The sequence below is a fragment of the Echinops telfairi genome, unplaced genomic scaffold, assembly GCF_000313985.2.
Source record: "Echinops telfairi isolate 266 unplaced genomic scaffold, ASM31398v2 ScPeMD7_7356;HRSCAF=8355, whole genome shotgun sequence".
In the NCBI taxonomy this organism is placed as follows: Eukaryota; Metazoa; Chordata; class Mammalia; order Afrosoricida; family Tenrecidae; genus Echinops; species Echinops telfairi.
Window position 1 is genome coordinate 1,983,900 of NW_022111256.1, and position 15,932 is coordinate 1,999,831.

General features: G+C 52.8%; 1 protein-coding gene across 1 annotated transcript in view; it reads left to right on the plus strand.

Moving 5' to 3' along the window:
• The window catches only part of VWF (von Willebrand factor), a 175,320-nt gene that overhangs the window by 57,838 nt on the left and 101,550 nt on the right, over positions 1 to 15,932 (plus strand). Inside the window, exons 12-16 of the mRNA XM_045296004.1 lie at positions 1,406 to 1,544; positions 2,795 to 2,895; positions 9,282 to 9,477; positions 10,025 to 10,240; positions 14,107 to 14,347. Of these exons, the coding sequence (XP_045151939.1) occupies positions 1,406 to 1,544; positions 2,795 to 2,895; positions 9,282 to 9,477; positions 10,025 to 10,240; positions 14,107 to 14,347 (893 nt within the window). The remainder of the gene's footprint in view (positions 1 to 1,405; positions 1,545 to 2,794; positions 2,896 to 9,281; positions 9,478 to 10,024; positions 10,241 to 14,106; positions 14,348 to 15,932) is intronic.

Genomic DNA, 15,932 nt, shown 5'->3' on the forward strand with positions numbered 1-15,932 from the left:
GGTGTTGGACTAGGTGCCAGCGTGACAGCAGCCCTCGGGAGCACAGAGTGGACAGAGGGCAGTGACTTCCTGTGCAGGAGGAGCCCTTCTTTCGGACGACAATGAGCTTCTTATTTTCCTGGAAGCACATCCCCCCCACCCCACCCCAGATTCAGGGAGAAGGCCCCCACCCTGCCAGCAGTGCCTTCTCAGGGCCACTCAGCTCAGTAGCCCCAGGAGAACTCGATTTAGGTGGGGTCTGCTGCCCTCAAAGCTGCACTTTTGCTGTTTGGAGATGAGAGATGATGGAGGCAGGCCCGACATTGGCTCATCTCTTTTACTGGTGGCATAGTGGTTACGTGTTGGGCTGCTAACCGCAAAGTCAGCAGTTTGAAACCAGCAGCTGCTCCGTGGGAGAAGACGAGGCTTTGTACTCCCGTGAAGATTTATAGTCTTGGACACCCGCAAGGGCAGTTGCCTCCTGTCCTCTAGCGTCGCTGTGAGTCAGCGTCCACGCGATGGCAGTGATTTGGACTTGGTTTGGCGGCACCATTGGACTGCTAACCACAGAGTTGGCTGCTCCCAGTAGCTCTTCAGCAGCACGACGAGGCTCTCTGTGCCCCTAAGATGACTTATCACCTTAGAAACAACATGTAGGGTTGCTATGAGTCAGAATTGACTTGATGAGAGTGGGTTTGCTTTTGGTATGGTATATGTGTGTCTATGTATACACATGTATAGATATACATACATACATATATGAATGAAGGAGGCTTTAAGAATTTGTGGAAACATTCGATTATCTTTTTGATTCCATTTTCCCACAAACTTTTTGAGACGCCCCTCCCCCCGAATATATGTGTATACACACACATCAAATAAAACCCGCTATGATGGGGTCCATTCAGACTGAGACTCAGACACACGAGAGCCCTGTAAGACAGCTTGGAACTGCTCCCTGGGTCTCTGCGGCTGTGAGTCTTGAGAACAGACTGCCTCGGCGGCGTCCTGTTGGGGCGGCTCAGGGTTCAAACCACCAATGTTCAGTGCACAGCCCATCACTGAGCATGTAGCCCATCCATGCCTTTAGAGAAGGAAGCAGAGATGAGGTGAGAGAAAGCATACAGGGCTCACCCTGAGGATGGGAGACCGTGGTTTGCTTTGGAACCGTTGACCCAAGGAGCAAGAAGATGAGCCAGAAGCCCTGAGTGCTTAGAGGAGCCAGGCCAGTGTGGGAAGGAGCGTGGGAGGCTTGAGCGTGGGCTCTCTTGTGGCACAACTCTGAGGGCCTGTCCACACAGCAGGTTCTGAGAGCACAGAGTCGTGCCGTGTGAGAGGACTCCCAAGGCTCTTCAGGGCTGGGGTCCCTCTCGGGGATGGCAGGGGGTGATGACGGCACTCTTGTGGCCCCCCCCCTTCTCGGCAGTGCGCTGATGATCCTGACGCTGTGTGCACCCGCTCAGTCGCCATCCGGCTGCCCCTTCTGCACAACACCCTTGTGAAGCTGAAGCATGGCGGCGGCGTGGCCATGGACGGCCAGGACATCCAGCTGCCCTTCCTGAGAGGTGGGCCCCTGCCCCTCCATCAACTCACACGCAGGGCCCTTCCCCTTTGGGCAGCCGAGGACGGCTGGCCTGCCCCGCTTCTGTGTGAACAGCTGTAGCGTGGCTGATGAGGGGAGGGTGCGTGTCCTTGGTCGACATCCCTCTAGGACTGAAGGTGTCCTGGAAGAAGGGGGCGGGTGGATGAAGAAGGTAATGCTTGGAGATGCGGCCTGGGGAGAGGCTAAAGGGGAGAAGGGAGGACAGAGGGTTTTCAGTGGACTTGCATCAAAGGCGTGAGTGGAGGGTTGGGCAGGGTGGTTCCACTTTGCGGCAGAAGAGGAGCAGTGACTGATGCCCAGAGGTCAGGGGGTGACCGACCGATGATAGACCGGACACTCAGGGCAGAGCATACAACCCCCATCCCCACGACCTGTGGAGACCTGTCCAGCAGTGACTGGCACACACAACCACTTTTGCCCACTCAGTTCCAACCTTCACCTCCGAGGCGACTTAGATGCCTCCCATGTGCTCCATGACGACTCTCCACCTGGTCCAGCCACTCCACAGGCAGCTCTCATAGCATGCACACACTGACCACGCAGCAGGGCTATGTGCGTGCGTGTGCGTGTGCATGTGCTTGGCTTCCCATGAGATGACACCCTCCTCCAGGTCCGGGCCATGCTGCCCTGAGGACGAAGCCGGCCCAAGTGGTGCGCTGTGGCAGAGGGGCCCAGGCCTGCTGGTCATCAGTCCTTCCTGTTAGATGGTGTCCTGGAGGGATCTGTCAGGAAGGATACAGGGATCTCTGCTTCCATCTTGTGGCAGAAGGAGGAATAGCATGCTATAGCACCCGTGCGTGCGGGTGGTAGTTGGGGGGGTCTTGTTTACATAAATGCACCCCAGTCACTCTGGCCACCCTTCCTCCTCCTCTTGTTGTTGTTGTTAGGTGCGGGCAGGTCAATCAGTCCTGACGCACAGTGACCCTCGGTGCCTTCCTCACTACTGTTCTTATATGTGTACCCATGGCTGCAGCCACTGTGTCAGTCCGTCTCGTCCAAGGTCCTCCTGTTTTCCGCTGCCCCTCTGCTTTCCCAAGCATGGTGTCCTTCCTCCTGAGACAGTCTTAAGCCGCATAGGCACCCTGTTGTCACCCTAACTTGTTGCTGTTCTTCGCTAGCATCCTTAATGGGGTACCCTCCCCACTGCCTATCTGTTGGCCGCCACCTTGCCCGGGCACGGCCATAGCCCATCCTGTGCCTGCTTGGTTCCAGGCGACCTCCGCATCCAGCCCTCGGTGATGGCATCGGTGCGCCTCAGCTATGGAGAGGACCTGCAGCTGGACTGGGACGGCCGCGGGAGGCTGCTGGTGAAGGTGGGTCCCTCTCGAATGGAGGCCCAGCCTCCCTTGACCTGACAGAGTCCCCTTGTCCTTGGGCAGAATGGCTTTGTGTCGTGGAGAAGAATTCATTTCTTCTCCCCCAGCCCTTCACCCCCACAGCCAGGAACAGGCCTCTCTTGTGTGTGTGTGAGAAGCTGGCTGTTTGTTCTTCGGACGCACCTCCTACGCCCAGGGGATCCCAAAGGTCTCCAGACAGGGACACGCTATTGTGGGGAAGGGCAGGGAGGGAAGTGGCAACCCTTTTGGACCAATGTCCTGGATTTCATAGCACCTGGAAGCAGGGCGTGGTATCTGGGGTGCCCACCCTGGGAAGAGCTCAGTTGAAACTCACCCAATCTCCCAGTGCTGCGCACCACTTGGGGAACACCTTCCTGCTGCCTGTGAGAGGGCCGGTGGGGGCGGGGGGCGGGGGCCCCGGTATTTCTGACAAGAGTCTGGGCCTCTGCCATTCCCAGGCCATCTGTAGTCCTCAGAGAACCACAGCTGGACGTCGTTGCTGTTGGAGCTGGTGCTAACTCACAGTGTCAGAGTAGAGCTGTGCTTCACAGGGTTTCCAAGAGCTGAGTGTCTGTCTCTGTCTGTCTGTCTGTCTGTCTATCTATCTATCTATCTATCTATCTATCTATCTATCTATCATCTATCTTATCCATCCATCCATCCATCCATCCATCCATCCATCCATCCATCCATCCATCCATCCATCTTAGGTGTTTGTGTTTATTTTATTTAATCCGTGAAATGATTTGAGTTCCTTTCATGTAACTGTTGAATGAGCAAAATTACAGGCCCACCTGACCAACATGATTCAAGTTCTTCCTCAGATAGCAAAGGCCTTGAATGTGAGTGGTTGTGCAAGACACACTTCTCCAAGACTGTCAGCAGCACATACTGCCTGATGGCCGAGCTTTTACACTACCAGGCCTTTCTTCCCTGGAGCCCCTGGGTGGACTTGAACTACTGACTTTTGGGTTAGCAGCTGAGTATATTAACTGTTTGGAGAGTAGTCCATACCTTTCACAGGGTTCTAAAATGCATATCCCTACCTCCCACCCCCGGGGTTCCCTGCTAAGTGGGTGCTGTAGGTGCTCTCGGTGCCATTTTATAAATACCACGACCGAAGCTCGGGGAAGGTGGGGACTTGTCCAGTTGTGCACACTTGGTGGCGGCCGAAAGAGGGAGGGTAGGCTTTGGCCGGCGTCACTCCCACCCACCCAGTGCTTCTCACTTTTTGCTCTCCTCTAAAACTCAAGATCTTTTGTCTATAGAAGTTGTAGCTGTCAGTATTTAAATGATAGCTATCCTCTTTACTGTTTTAGAATGCAAATCAGAGCTACTTACAAAGAACAAGAAGAAACCCATCCCATGTTTTAGGAAAATAACTCTATTTTCCAAGACAAACGCTCGTCTTGAGAGGACTGGCATTGTGGCACATTTCTGCCTGACTTCACAGAAGGCAGCTGGGTTTCACATCTGCAGTATTCTGTGTCATGGAGCTTCTGGGAAAACCTCTGTGCACTTGGAAATGAGACCAGACAAGGACACCTGCATCTTTGTAACTTGTGAAGAGTTATTTTCCATACGTTAGACTGAACAACAAAAACAAGCGCACTCCCACCGAGGTGATGCCAACTCATAGCCACCTCGCAGGACAAGATAGAACTGCCCCCTGTGGGTTTCCAGAAAAGAATGTAAGCTCCTTCTTTCTCTTGCAGAGCAACTGGTGGTTTCAAACTGCTGGCTTTGCAGCTTGCAGCCCAGCATGTAACCACTATGCCACCAGGGCTTCTTGTGAAAAGACCAAAGAATTAAGAAGTAGGATAATAGTGTTGACTCGGTGGAACCCAGGGGTTCCAAGACGATAGTTGGAGGCGCACTGCCACAGACCTTGCCCAGGATCTCTGCAAAGCGCTCTGCACCTCCTGGGGCCCCGTGGCCAGGGACTCTCAGACCATCTTTTGCTGGGTGCCCGGTGGTCCCCAGTAACTTCCTGGTCTCCCGATATTTTCCCTGGTCTCCAAGAAAGTGCCAAACGAACTACTAAGTTAACCTTGTAACCCATCCTTAATGGCTTGAAATAAAGATCCATCTTTTGGGAAGCAGGTCTCACTTGACCAGAACTCACCCCCCGCTTCCTTGCACCCTGGTCTGTGAGGGAGGGGTCCTCCTCCAGTAGCCATTCCACTGGAGATCTCAGCAACCCCAGGCCACAGAGAGGCGCCTGATCCCCACTCTCCCCTTACGGGCATCAGCTGCCCTCCTTTTTCTCAGGGAGATCCCCCTTCCCTCTGTGGGGAGGGGTGCAGGGTGATCTGTGGGGAGGGGTTTGGGTCAGCTCAGTGATCAGGAGGAGGATTTCACTCGTCAAGACTCAGGCCTGTGGGGTCTCCTGTGGGGTTTGTTATGGAGGAGAGAAAGAGCTTTGTGGATGGAGAGGGGGCACCAGAAGTCTGACCCCAGTAATTTGAGGGCACCGCTGAGGGGAGGAACGAGCCCTCATGGCTCACTGGCTACACGCTCGGCTACAAACCCAAACGTTGGTGGTTCAAACCCAGCAGCTGCAGGAAAGAGAGATGGCAGTCTGCTTCTGTAAAGCTTTACAGCCTTAAAACCCCCGTAGGGGCCGTTCTGCTATGTCCTCCAGCATCACTGTACGCCTGAATCCACCTGGAGGCTGTGGTTTGGGCTGGGGAGGAGACACTTGGGAGAAGAGCAGGAGGTGTACCTCCATCCTGCCAAGCAGTGGTGGGGATGAGGTGCTGCTGGGAGCCCTCTGGTCTCCTTCCCTCCCAGGCATGCCTGTGAACCCCATCCCTGTGGCTGGCTGGGCTGGGCGGCACAGCAGTGGGATGTGGAACTTAAGTTTCTTACATGCTGCCGCCTGGCTTGGTCACTGGCTGCAGTGAAGGCCTGGTCCCCTGCGAGGCCAAGCGCTGTAGCAGAGGCCCCAGGAAGCAACTCACTTTGTCAGAACCATCACCCATCACTGATGAGAGCTTAACTGCAAGTAGCTAGCATGGTGCTTACCATGCAGGTCTCTAGGCCATAGAGGGTTCTCGGCCAGCCCTAGCCTAGTGTAAGTGATGCACTCCCTGTGCTGACCCCCGGCTGAGGTCACCACTCTGGTGAGCCACGAGGGCGGGGAAGGCCTGGTTTTAGCAAGTGGGGGCTGGCAGTGGTGGCAGGCCTGGTGGGGGTGGGTAAAAGGGGATGCTGGAGGTGGAGGGTACCAGGTACCTGAGGAGGAGGGGAGAGAAGATGCTGGGCCACAGGGGTGAGGGTGAAGAGAATGTGACTTGGCCGTGGGCACTGCATTTCAGCCCCAGGCTTCATGGGTGCATTTGCTCACTCATCTGACCAGTTCTGACTGAGTGTCCACAGGCTGCAAACGAACACACACACACACACACACACACACACACACACACACACACACGCATCACTGGTGGGTCTCCCTTAAAGTCTGATGAGGAGAGACAGGGGACAAGCAAAGTCGATGAGTCAGTTAGGTTATGGGTCACACCAGTTGCCGGGGAGCCAATGCTGACTCATGGCAATCCCATCAGGCCAGAGCAGAACTGTGCCCCGTAGAGCTTTCGATTTTCATTGGCTCATTTTCCAGAAGTAGATTGCCAGGCTGTGTGTGTGTGTGTGTGTGTGTGTTTATGTGTGTATGCTCCTTATGTGCTTTATGATATACATGAATGTAGGAGGGGCTTCAAAAAGTTCATGGAAAAATTCCATTATCTATAAATTCCATCTTCCTATGAACTTTCTAAAGTCCTTTTATAGATGTAGCACATTCAAACATGTATATATTTGCATGTACAGATACACCCATATATGTATGCATCACATATACTTTCTTATATACAAGTGACATACACATCAACTTATATAACCACACATGTAGTTTCTGGTTGCTATCACTCTTACTAGGACTCCCAGTGCAATACTGAAGGCCCGTCCTTTCTTTGGAAGCACCCATGGGTGGACTCAGGTAGCAGCCTCTCAGTCTGTAGTAGAGCACACGAGCCATTTGTCCCACCCGGGATCTCTAGGCTAGCCTGCACCCAGTGCCATCAAGACCATCCCAGTCCACAGCGGTCCTCTATGGGGTTTCTGCGGCTGCAGATCTTCACAAGAGCAGATAGCCCCATCTTTCCCCAAAGAGCACCTGGTGGGTTTGAACCTTGGACCTTGAGATTAGCAGCCTAATGCCTTATCCACAGCACCGCCAGGGCTCCTTCATTCGAGGTTAGACATTCTAGGGAAATGAACAAAGCAGGGAAGGGGCCATTCCATTCTGCCCTGCAGGGTTTCCATGAGTTGGAATAGACTTCATGGGAGTGAGTTTTTTTTTTTTAACCTTCTTCAGGCACCTTTTTTTTTTTTCCTGCCAAGGGGCATTTGGATATTTATAACATCTTTCAAGGGCCATATTGATCAACTATTTAATTCACTCACCCCTAATGTGATGGCTGGAACCGCTTCTCGTTGGTGAGATGTGTGATGTTAACTGGCATTGATGAGCCCTGGTGGCATAGAGGTTCAGCATTGGGCTGCTAGCCCAAGACCAGCAGTTTGAAACCACCAGGTACTCCGAGGGAGGAAGATGAGGCAGCATTCTATTTCTGCAGAGGGTTACAGTCTCAGAAACCCGCAGGGGCAGTTCTGCCCTGGCCTATCGGACCTATGAGTCGGCATGGACCCCAGGCCAGCGAGAGTGGTTTGGGTTTGTGTTTGCAGTGCAGGGCAGGAGGCTCTCCATATCTGCTCTAGGTTACTGCTTCTCCCTCCCTCCCTCCCCTACGGATCATCAGAGTCTGTTTCTCTTGGTGTGAATACTTCTCTCTTATTTTTTTTAATAACAGTTGTCTCATACAATACTTGTCCTTTTGTCATTGATTCACTTCACTCGGTATAATGGTGAATATACCTTGTGTTAGGGCCACACTTGAACCACTATATAAGACCCCATTGACTGCATGCCGGAGTGGGATTCCCAGCCCTGACTCCATCTTTGAATCAGGGCCTTTTTTTAAAATCAGAAACAAGCAGATGGTGCAACTCTCCTGTGTGAGAAGCAGGCTTGCTTTCCCAAGTCATCCTTGGATGTGCATTTGGGTTCAACACTTTGGCCCCCAAATGGAGAAGGGACCTCATGCCGGGCCTGGTCCCCCTGTCCCCGTCTCTTTCACTTAAAGCTTCCAGACTTCTCTTTGGCTTGTGGCTTCTTCTCTTCAGTGATACTCAATGGTTGAGATAAACACAGATAATTATGTGAGCTGCAGGAGAGCTTGGGCCCGAACAAACTCAGCCTTGCTTTACTCCAGGGTGAGACAGTGTTAAGTGTTCAGTAAAGGGGTGTTGAGTTTGAACTCGACTCCCATGGTTGCCAGGGCCATTGACTTAGACAAGAAGCTCTGGTTCTAAAGTATGCCGTGCTGGGTTGTTAACTACAAGGTCAGCAGTTCGAACGCATCAGCCACTCCTCAGGAGAAGGATGACGTTATCTGCTCCTATACAGATTTACAGCCTCAGAAACCCCCAGGGGGTAGTTCTACTCTGCTCTTTAGGGGTTGCTATGAATTAGAATCCATTTGATGGCAGTGATTTGTTTGGCTTGATTTGATATTGGCTTAGACCATAGGTTCCCAAACTTATTTGGCCTACCCTTCCCCACCTCCCCCAATCTTTTCAGAAGAATATGACTGAGCACCTCTCTGGCAATTAAGCACATTGGTACTCTAGCCCGCAGTCCAGGATAAAGTGTAGGCATTTGCTTTCATGTCCTTCGGATCATTCTAGTACTTTGGGAAACACTGGCTTCATGCACTTGCCCGGACAAGCTTGGCTGGCCACGCTGGGTACCTGTCCCTGCTCTGGGCTACCTCTGGGCCCAGGCAAGTCGCTCTTCCTCTCTGTCCCTCAGTGTCCCATCTTCGAGGGACGTGATGATCTCTAACATCTCCTGGCAGCACAGTTGCCTGACTCCTGCCTGGTGACTGCCCAGCTGGGGCAACACTGGCAAGTTCATGCCGCAGTTTTCTTTCTCTCCTCTGGCAGCCCAGGGGTATAGCCGGGGCTTTTTCAGCAGCCCTGGTTTCTTTTTTCTTATTTATGAATCATTTTATTGGGGGGCTCATACAAGGCTTATCACAATCCATACATCCTTCCATTGTGTCAAGCACATTTGCACATTTGTTGCCATCATCATTCTCAAAACATCTGCTTTCCACTTGAGCCCCTGGTTTCCGGAAAGATAAAGCCCTCTTTACCTTTTGCCTGGGAGGTCTTTGGTACAACCTTCTCAGTCACAGAATGAAACTCTGTGCCGCTTTGGGGGCTTCTCTCTGCAGCTGTCCCCCACCTACGTCGGGAAGACCTGCGGCCTGTGTGGCAATTACAACGGCAACAAGGGCGACGACTTCCTCACTCCTGGCGGCCTGGCGGAGGCCCTGGTGGAAGACTTCGGGAACGCCTGGAAGCTGCATGGGGACTGCCAGGACCTAAAGAAGCAGGCCAGGGACCCCTGTAACCTCAACCCCCGCCTGAGTACGTCGCCCACATTGCAGTGCATCCCCCCACAGGGTCCCTTCTGGGGCTGCATGGTGCTAGGGCATGGGTGGGCCCTTGTTGGTGTCCCGTCAACATTTGATTATCTGCATCTAGATCACGGATTCTTCAGTGTTTCCCTACTGAGCACCCTCTGGGTGCCAAGCCCTGGAGAGGGAAAGAAAACAGAAGGTGGTTCTTGCCCACAGGGAGGTTGGTGTGGGGCCAAGGAGTTGAGGGCGGCCGTCCGCAGCTCCCTCGGAGGCACCCTTCCTGCCCTGCACTGACTTGCCCTCTGCCCTCCCTTTGGACAGTGGGTGCGTGCAGTACGGCGTTTATTTAAGACACAGATCATCTAGAGGGTCAATTGGCTGCAGAAGAAAACCCACAGCAACTCTCAGAGCCAACAGAGGCCGTGTAGGGCATTGTTCCTGCCGCCGGAGAAGCTGGCACTGGGCCTTTCTGAGAAGGAACCCTCATGTGTCCTCGGGCACAGGCAGGAGCAGGGCCCTGTCTCCCAGGCTCACCCCTCTCTCTCCCCACACAGCCAGGTTTGCAGAGGAGGCATGTGCTGTCCTGATTTCCAACAAGTTCCAGCCCTGCCACCATGCTGTCAGCCCTCAGCCCTACCTGCGGAACTGCCGCTATGACGTGTGCGCCTGCTCCGATGGCAGAGACTGCCTGTGCCATGCTGTGGCCAGCTACGCCTCAGCCTGCGCCCGCAGAGGCGTGGGCATCGCGTGGCGGGAGCCCAGCTTCTGTGGTGGGTGTCTTCCCTGCACATGCTTGCTCCAGGCTGCTTCAGCCCTGCCCTCTGACCTGCCTGTTTTTCCACAGTGCTTTCATGGCTGCATTGCATGCGGCAGTGAGCCCACGTTTTGACAGTCGGGGTATGACAATAGTTCACTTGCAGCCCCGTTGTCCTTCCAGCTCCCAGAAGCACGGGGGTGGGGGCTGGCCCTCTTATACAGGTCAGTCTGGTTGTTCTGGCAGGCTCCCAGAGGGCACAACTGAGCCCCCTACCCTGGAGCCCTGGGGCCCCAAGGTCTCTGCTAAGTGGAGGTTTCCCATGACTGCAGTCTCCCAGCATCCCAAATGTGTCCAACCAGGTTGTGCAGAGTGTGTGTGTGTGTGGGGGGGGACTTCCTAGATTCCAGGGGCTCCCCTCATCTGATGAGGACAGGGGGAAGAGCGCATGCCAGTCCTTGCATGTAACTTCAGGCAAGCCTTCTCGGGTTCGCAGCCAGAATGCCTGGCTTTCTAAAGGCTGCAGAGAGTCGAATCTCATTGCTGTCCCCAGTTGACACTTTGTGCTGCCAGATTCCCGGCGCCATACCCTCATCCCTTGGGTGGCTAGATTGCACTCATACGTATGTGTGTGTGTGTGGTTGTCGTTGCTGCTCAGGGTGGCCAGCCAGCAGCCATGATGTGGCGCTTGACTTTCCTCGTTGAGGCACACATGGAAACTGCCCGCTCCTCGATGCTGACCGCCAGAATAGCAGGCTGGTGAGCCAAGGGAGGGGCGACCAAGGGGAGCTGTGGGGAGGACGTCCAGCGGCCTTCCGCTGAGACACTGTCCCGCATACTGTAGTATACACAAGGTGAGTCACACACATTGTTTGGCAAAGATAAAAATGATGTTTACACTATTCTGTAGTCAACTAAGTGTGCAATGGCACTACGGACAAAGTGTGAAAAGATGCGAAAATCACCCAAATGCAACACAGAGGCACAGAGTGAGCACATGATCTTGAAAAAATGGTGCTGAGAGATGCACTTGACACTGGGCTGCCACACACCCTCAGCCTGTGAAACACAGTGTCTGCGGGCACCTTGCAGCAGGGCAATGACTTCAGGTGCACCTGAACTGGACTGTGGGGTTAAGTAAGAGCTTTCTTGGTGGAAAGGCTTGTCTTCCAACAGCTGGGTGATAGTGATGAGACATAGGGACGGGGGAGAGGACATTCCGAGGGAGGTGCAGGGGATATGCTGTGTTAGGGGTAAGGGAGGTGTGTTTGGAGACTAAACTTAGGTTCTCCTAATGGGAAGGGGAGCACAGTAGCTACGAGGAAAGGAGGAGGGATTGGAGATCACATATTTATAGCGAAGCTTAGGTTCAGGGGCTCTGGAAGTGTCAATTGGAGTATTATGAGCCAGGTGTCATTTTGTGGGGATTAATCTCATAAAAAAAAGAGAAGCTGGGACAAGAAAGGATGAAGGGGGCAGAGACTTGAATGCCTGTCTTTCACCCTCCCCTCTACTCCCCCTTGGCCCTGAGAACTAAGTCTGAGCCTTTCCGACCCATGTGCTTGTGAGTCTGTATGAACTTGAGCCCTTTGTTCGACCCCTCCAAATTTCAGTTTATTTCCCTGTGTTTGGGAAAAGTTGCTGTTGAAAAATTGGGGAAAGCAATGGGAGCGGCAAATGCTGTGATGTCTTATGAATATGCTTTTGTTGCCCCCCAATATCGGAGACTGTGCATTATCAGTATGCTACAGCATCAGAAAGAGTTCCCAATTTAGGACATTCTCCCAGAATGCTGAGGGGCTACTGAAACATTCTTTAATCTCCACGAACAGCTTGTTCCACAGAGTGGAATGAGAGGAAACGGCTGACGTTGCAGTAGTGGGTTAATGAATTTCCTGGTTCCTGAGACTTAATGATAGGGCAGTAAGTGCCAGGCGATGGGGCAGGATCTTTCTCGGAGACTTTTAAGGACATGTAGGAATCTTGTCTCCATGGGTTTGTGGAGGGTGGGCTGAACTTAAGTATCCTTGTCTTCATTATTTCTCAATTCGGAGAAGGACTAAGTTTCTTTCAGCCATCTCTTTGACTTCTTCCATCCTGGAGAAATGAGCAGAGCTCTCTAAATCACCTACTACTGTAGAGTCCATGCGGAGAGGTCACACTAGGTGGGAGCACTCACGGCTCAGGGGCTTATCAAACGGGGGTGCTGGGAGTAGATTCAGGAGAAGCGCATACTCAAGAAATTGAATGAAGCTCCAAGTCAGCTCTAGAGACAGTCTATTAGAGGAAACAGCTCTCAGGCCCAGCTTGAATGGATGGAATGTGCCCTTATCATCATGGGCACGTTTATTGGATTGAAAGGGATCGACACCGTTATTACCCAACAGCTCAATCTGTACACCCTCCGAATAGCCGTTCAGCGACTTGGCGTCTCCGTTGGTCCAGAGAAAACGGGTGTCTTACATGCTCGGCAGCGTGCCAGCAGCATGGGTGGGAATCCCGCAGCAGCGGCTGGTTAATACCCGCCAAGAAACCTTCCCTTTCAAGCTGCCCTCAGACGCTGAGCCCAAGGCAGCTGTGGGAGGTGCAGGGTTGGTCTCTCAGGTGGGGGGTGAAGGCTCTCACCCCACTTCTTAGGTGTGTGACCAGGACTTCTTTATGGAGTGTTGTTCTCTCGGGTTCGGGGTGGTGGTGGTGGTTGGTTCTGCGGTAGAAAGGAATTCAAACTGAGAAGGGAAGGAGTTTAATGGTCTCAGGAGGGGTGTGGCCACAGCCGTGGTCTCATCTTTCCGATAATAGCTGGTCATCGATGGGAAGGGGTTTTGAAAGAGCAGAGTCCTCCCCTTACCTCCCCTCTCAGTGAAGAGTTCCAGTAAGTGCTCACAAGACACCGGTGAGCCCAGAACGTGGGCTTGGCGTTGACTAAAATCCAGGAGTGTTATTCTTCGGGCTAGTTTTTCCTTTGGAATATCCTCTCCCACCCCACTGACCTGGGCGAAAATGATCATGGCTAGTTACTCACGAGAATGCAATAATAATGAAACAAATAGCAATGAGCTTTTATGACAGGCTAGGCTCTCATCAAACCCTTACGACATGCTAGGAGGGGAGTACTAGCTAATCCAGGAGTTGCGGCTTGCAAGTTTATACCCTTAGCTGATTCGACACTCGGCCCTTCTTCTTCCTGACACCTGTCTATTGCAGTGCTTCTGTGTGGGAGTCCAGGGTGAATGAGGGTGTGGGCCAATGCGTGTCACCCCCTTTGCTGGACTAGGTGTAAGAATATCCATGCTCCTTCTCACCAGGGTGTCCTCAAAAGCATGGCTCCCGAGTGATTGCTTTCTCTTTAGAGCAACGTGGTTTAAGAGCCCAAGCTTTCGGGTCACAGAGAGCTGGGTTCAAATCCTGCCTCTGTTTCTTCCAAGGAGGTCACACCCTGACAAGTCACCGAGCGCAACCTTCAGTTGTTTTATCTGTAGAAAAGGCAAACTCACCGAGGGAGGTATGCATAGGAGACATAAAGAGCGTGCGGGAAGGGCGGGGCCTGGTGCAGGTGCTCAGTCAATAGTAGCCATTGTTGTTTTCCTCATGGGGGAGGCCGCTGGCTTTAAAATCGCCAGAATTATTACTTCGTCCCAGGCTTTGAGAATTTGGGGTTGACTCAATCATGGACCCTCCCAGTAAGTAGAGAGAAAACATGTGTATTGCAATTAGGATCTACAGGAAGACATTGCTGCTCGTAGAGGAGAAGGAAGGCCGTGACCGTACAGATAGGACTGGAGGCCACACCTACGAAGGGTAGCACCCCAAGTCCGGAGGTCCACAGCCTTGTCTTCTCAGCACCTTTCTGGAACTAAATCGTCCTCCTCTCGACTCTCTCAGCCCTGGACTGCCCCCAGGACCAGGTGTACCTGCAGTGTGGGACCGCCTGCAACCTCACATGCCGCTCCCTCTCTTACCCGGATGAGGAATGCAACGAGGTCTGTCTCGAGGGCTGCTTCTGCCCCCCAGGACTCTACCTGGATGAGAGGGGGGACTGTGTACCCAAGGCCCAGTGCCCTTGCTACTATGACGGTGAGATCTTCCAGCCTGAAGACGTCTTCTCAGATCATCATACCATGTGGTGAGTGCCAGCAGCAGGGCCATGCGGGCCTCCGCAGTCCTCACAGTATGAAAGGCTACAACGAGGCCAGCAAAAGCCGCAGCGGCTTGTGCAGACAAGCAGGGCTGGGCTTGATGGTGTCCTCTGGCGGCCGGCGGCTTCCCTGTGCGGGGAGCCAGAACGCCAGACTAGCCGTCGGGGGTTTTGAGCTTCACTGCCAACTATCAGCATGGTCCTCATTTCCTTTCTTTAGGACTCATTTTTTTTTCTGGTCCTAGAACAGGAAATGGGACCTCACCCTCTCCTTGGGCAGAGGCATTTTGAATCAGATGAAAATACACCAGAGCTGCATCAGGTGTCAGGATCCCGGCTGCCATAGCCGTTACGAGTTGGGCTGCTCATTGCCAGGCCAGCAGTTTGAAACCACCAGCCACTCTGCAGGAGAAAGACGGGGCTTTCTACTCCCATCGAGTCACAGTCTTGTAAACCCCCAAGGGGCAGTTCCACCCTGTCCTATACAGCTGCCATGTGTCGGCATCAACCTGATGGCAGTGAGTTTTGAGTTTGCGTCGCCAGGCATCCAGAATTGCTTCAAATCATCCTCGCTCCTTGGAGCGGTGGCCTGTGCCCTCTCTGGTGGTCTGTTCTGGTTTCAGCAAGACCGTTGTGGTCACAAGTTGTTTTCAGTAGCCTTTTTGTTTTGTTTCTTTTTGTTGTTGGCAACCATTTGCATGGTCCGGCTCTGTCCCAGGTTCTGGGCTAGGGATTGATGGCAGACCCCCCTGAGAGGCTGCTAGGGAAGACCAGTGAAAAGGTCCTGATGATGGGAACTGTCCACTGTGTAGAAGTTGAGGGTGGTAGCTCACTCAGAGCCAAACTCCCCACCATCACGTTGATTCTGACTCCCTATGACAGAGTAGAATTGCCCCGGTGAGCTCCTGAAGCTATAAACCTTTACGGGAGCAGAAAGCTCCATCTTTCTGCAGTGGAGGAGCTGGCTTGTTTGAGCCGCTGATTTTGTGCTTCTTCATGGCCACCAGCAGGGCTCCCTGAGAACACTGGTCCCCTCCTGTACTCAGCAGCAGCGTCCAGGATGACCAGCACGTAGGCATCTTCTGTCTGTTCTTTCCTCCTGCCTTTGGGTGGGATAGTTAGAGCAAACCTCAGACATTGTATCCTTCACCTACATGCTTTTAACCATATGTGACCATGAAACTACGATTACCTGAAAAGTTAGCAGCTGTTACTTAAGACCATTGAGTAGTCAGTTCATAGTCCCATTCCCTAAACTGCCTCAAAATACCTTTTAAAATAATTGCCTTGAAAAAAATCAAGATCCAAACAAGGCCTGCATGGTATATTTGTTATGAAGCTTTTTCTAAGCACTCCCGAGTGAGCTTGATTCTTAACCTCCCCACCTCCTCTATCCAAAACAGTGGTCTGCATTTCCATTCAAACGATAAGCTATCTCTATTGGATTTGGAGTTCAGTAACTGTGTTATGTTTCCACTCTAGACTGTGAGCTCTCCCAGAGGAGAGATTGTAGCATATGACCCCCTAGCACTTGTCACCCTCTAGTCCAAAGTAGCTACTCAACGAAGGCTTA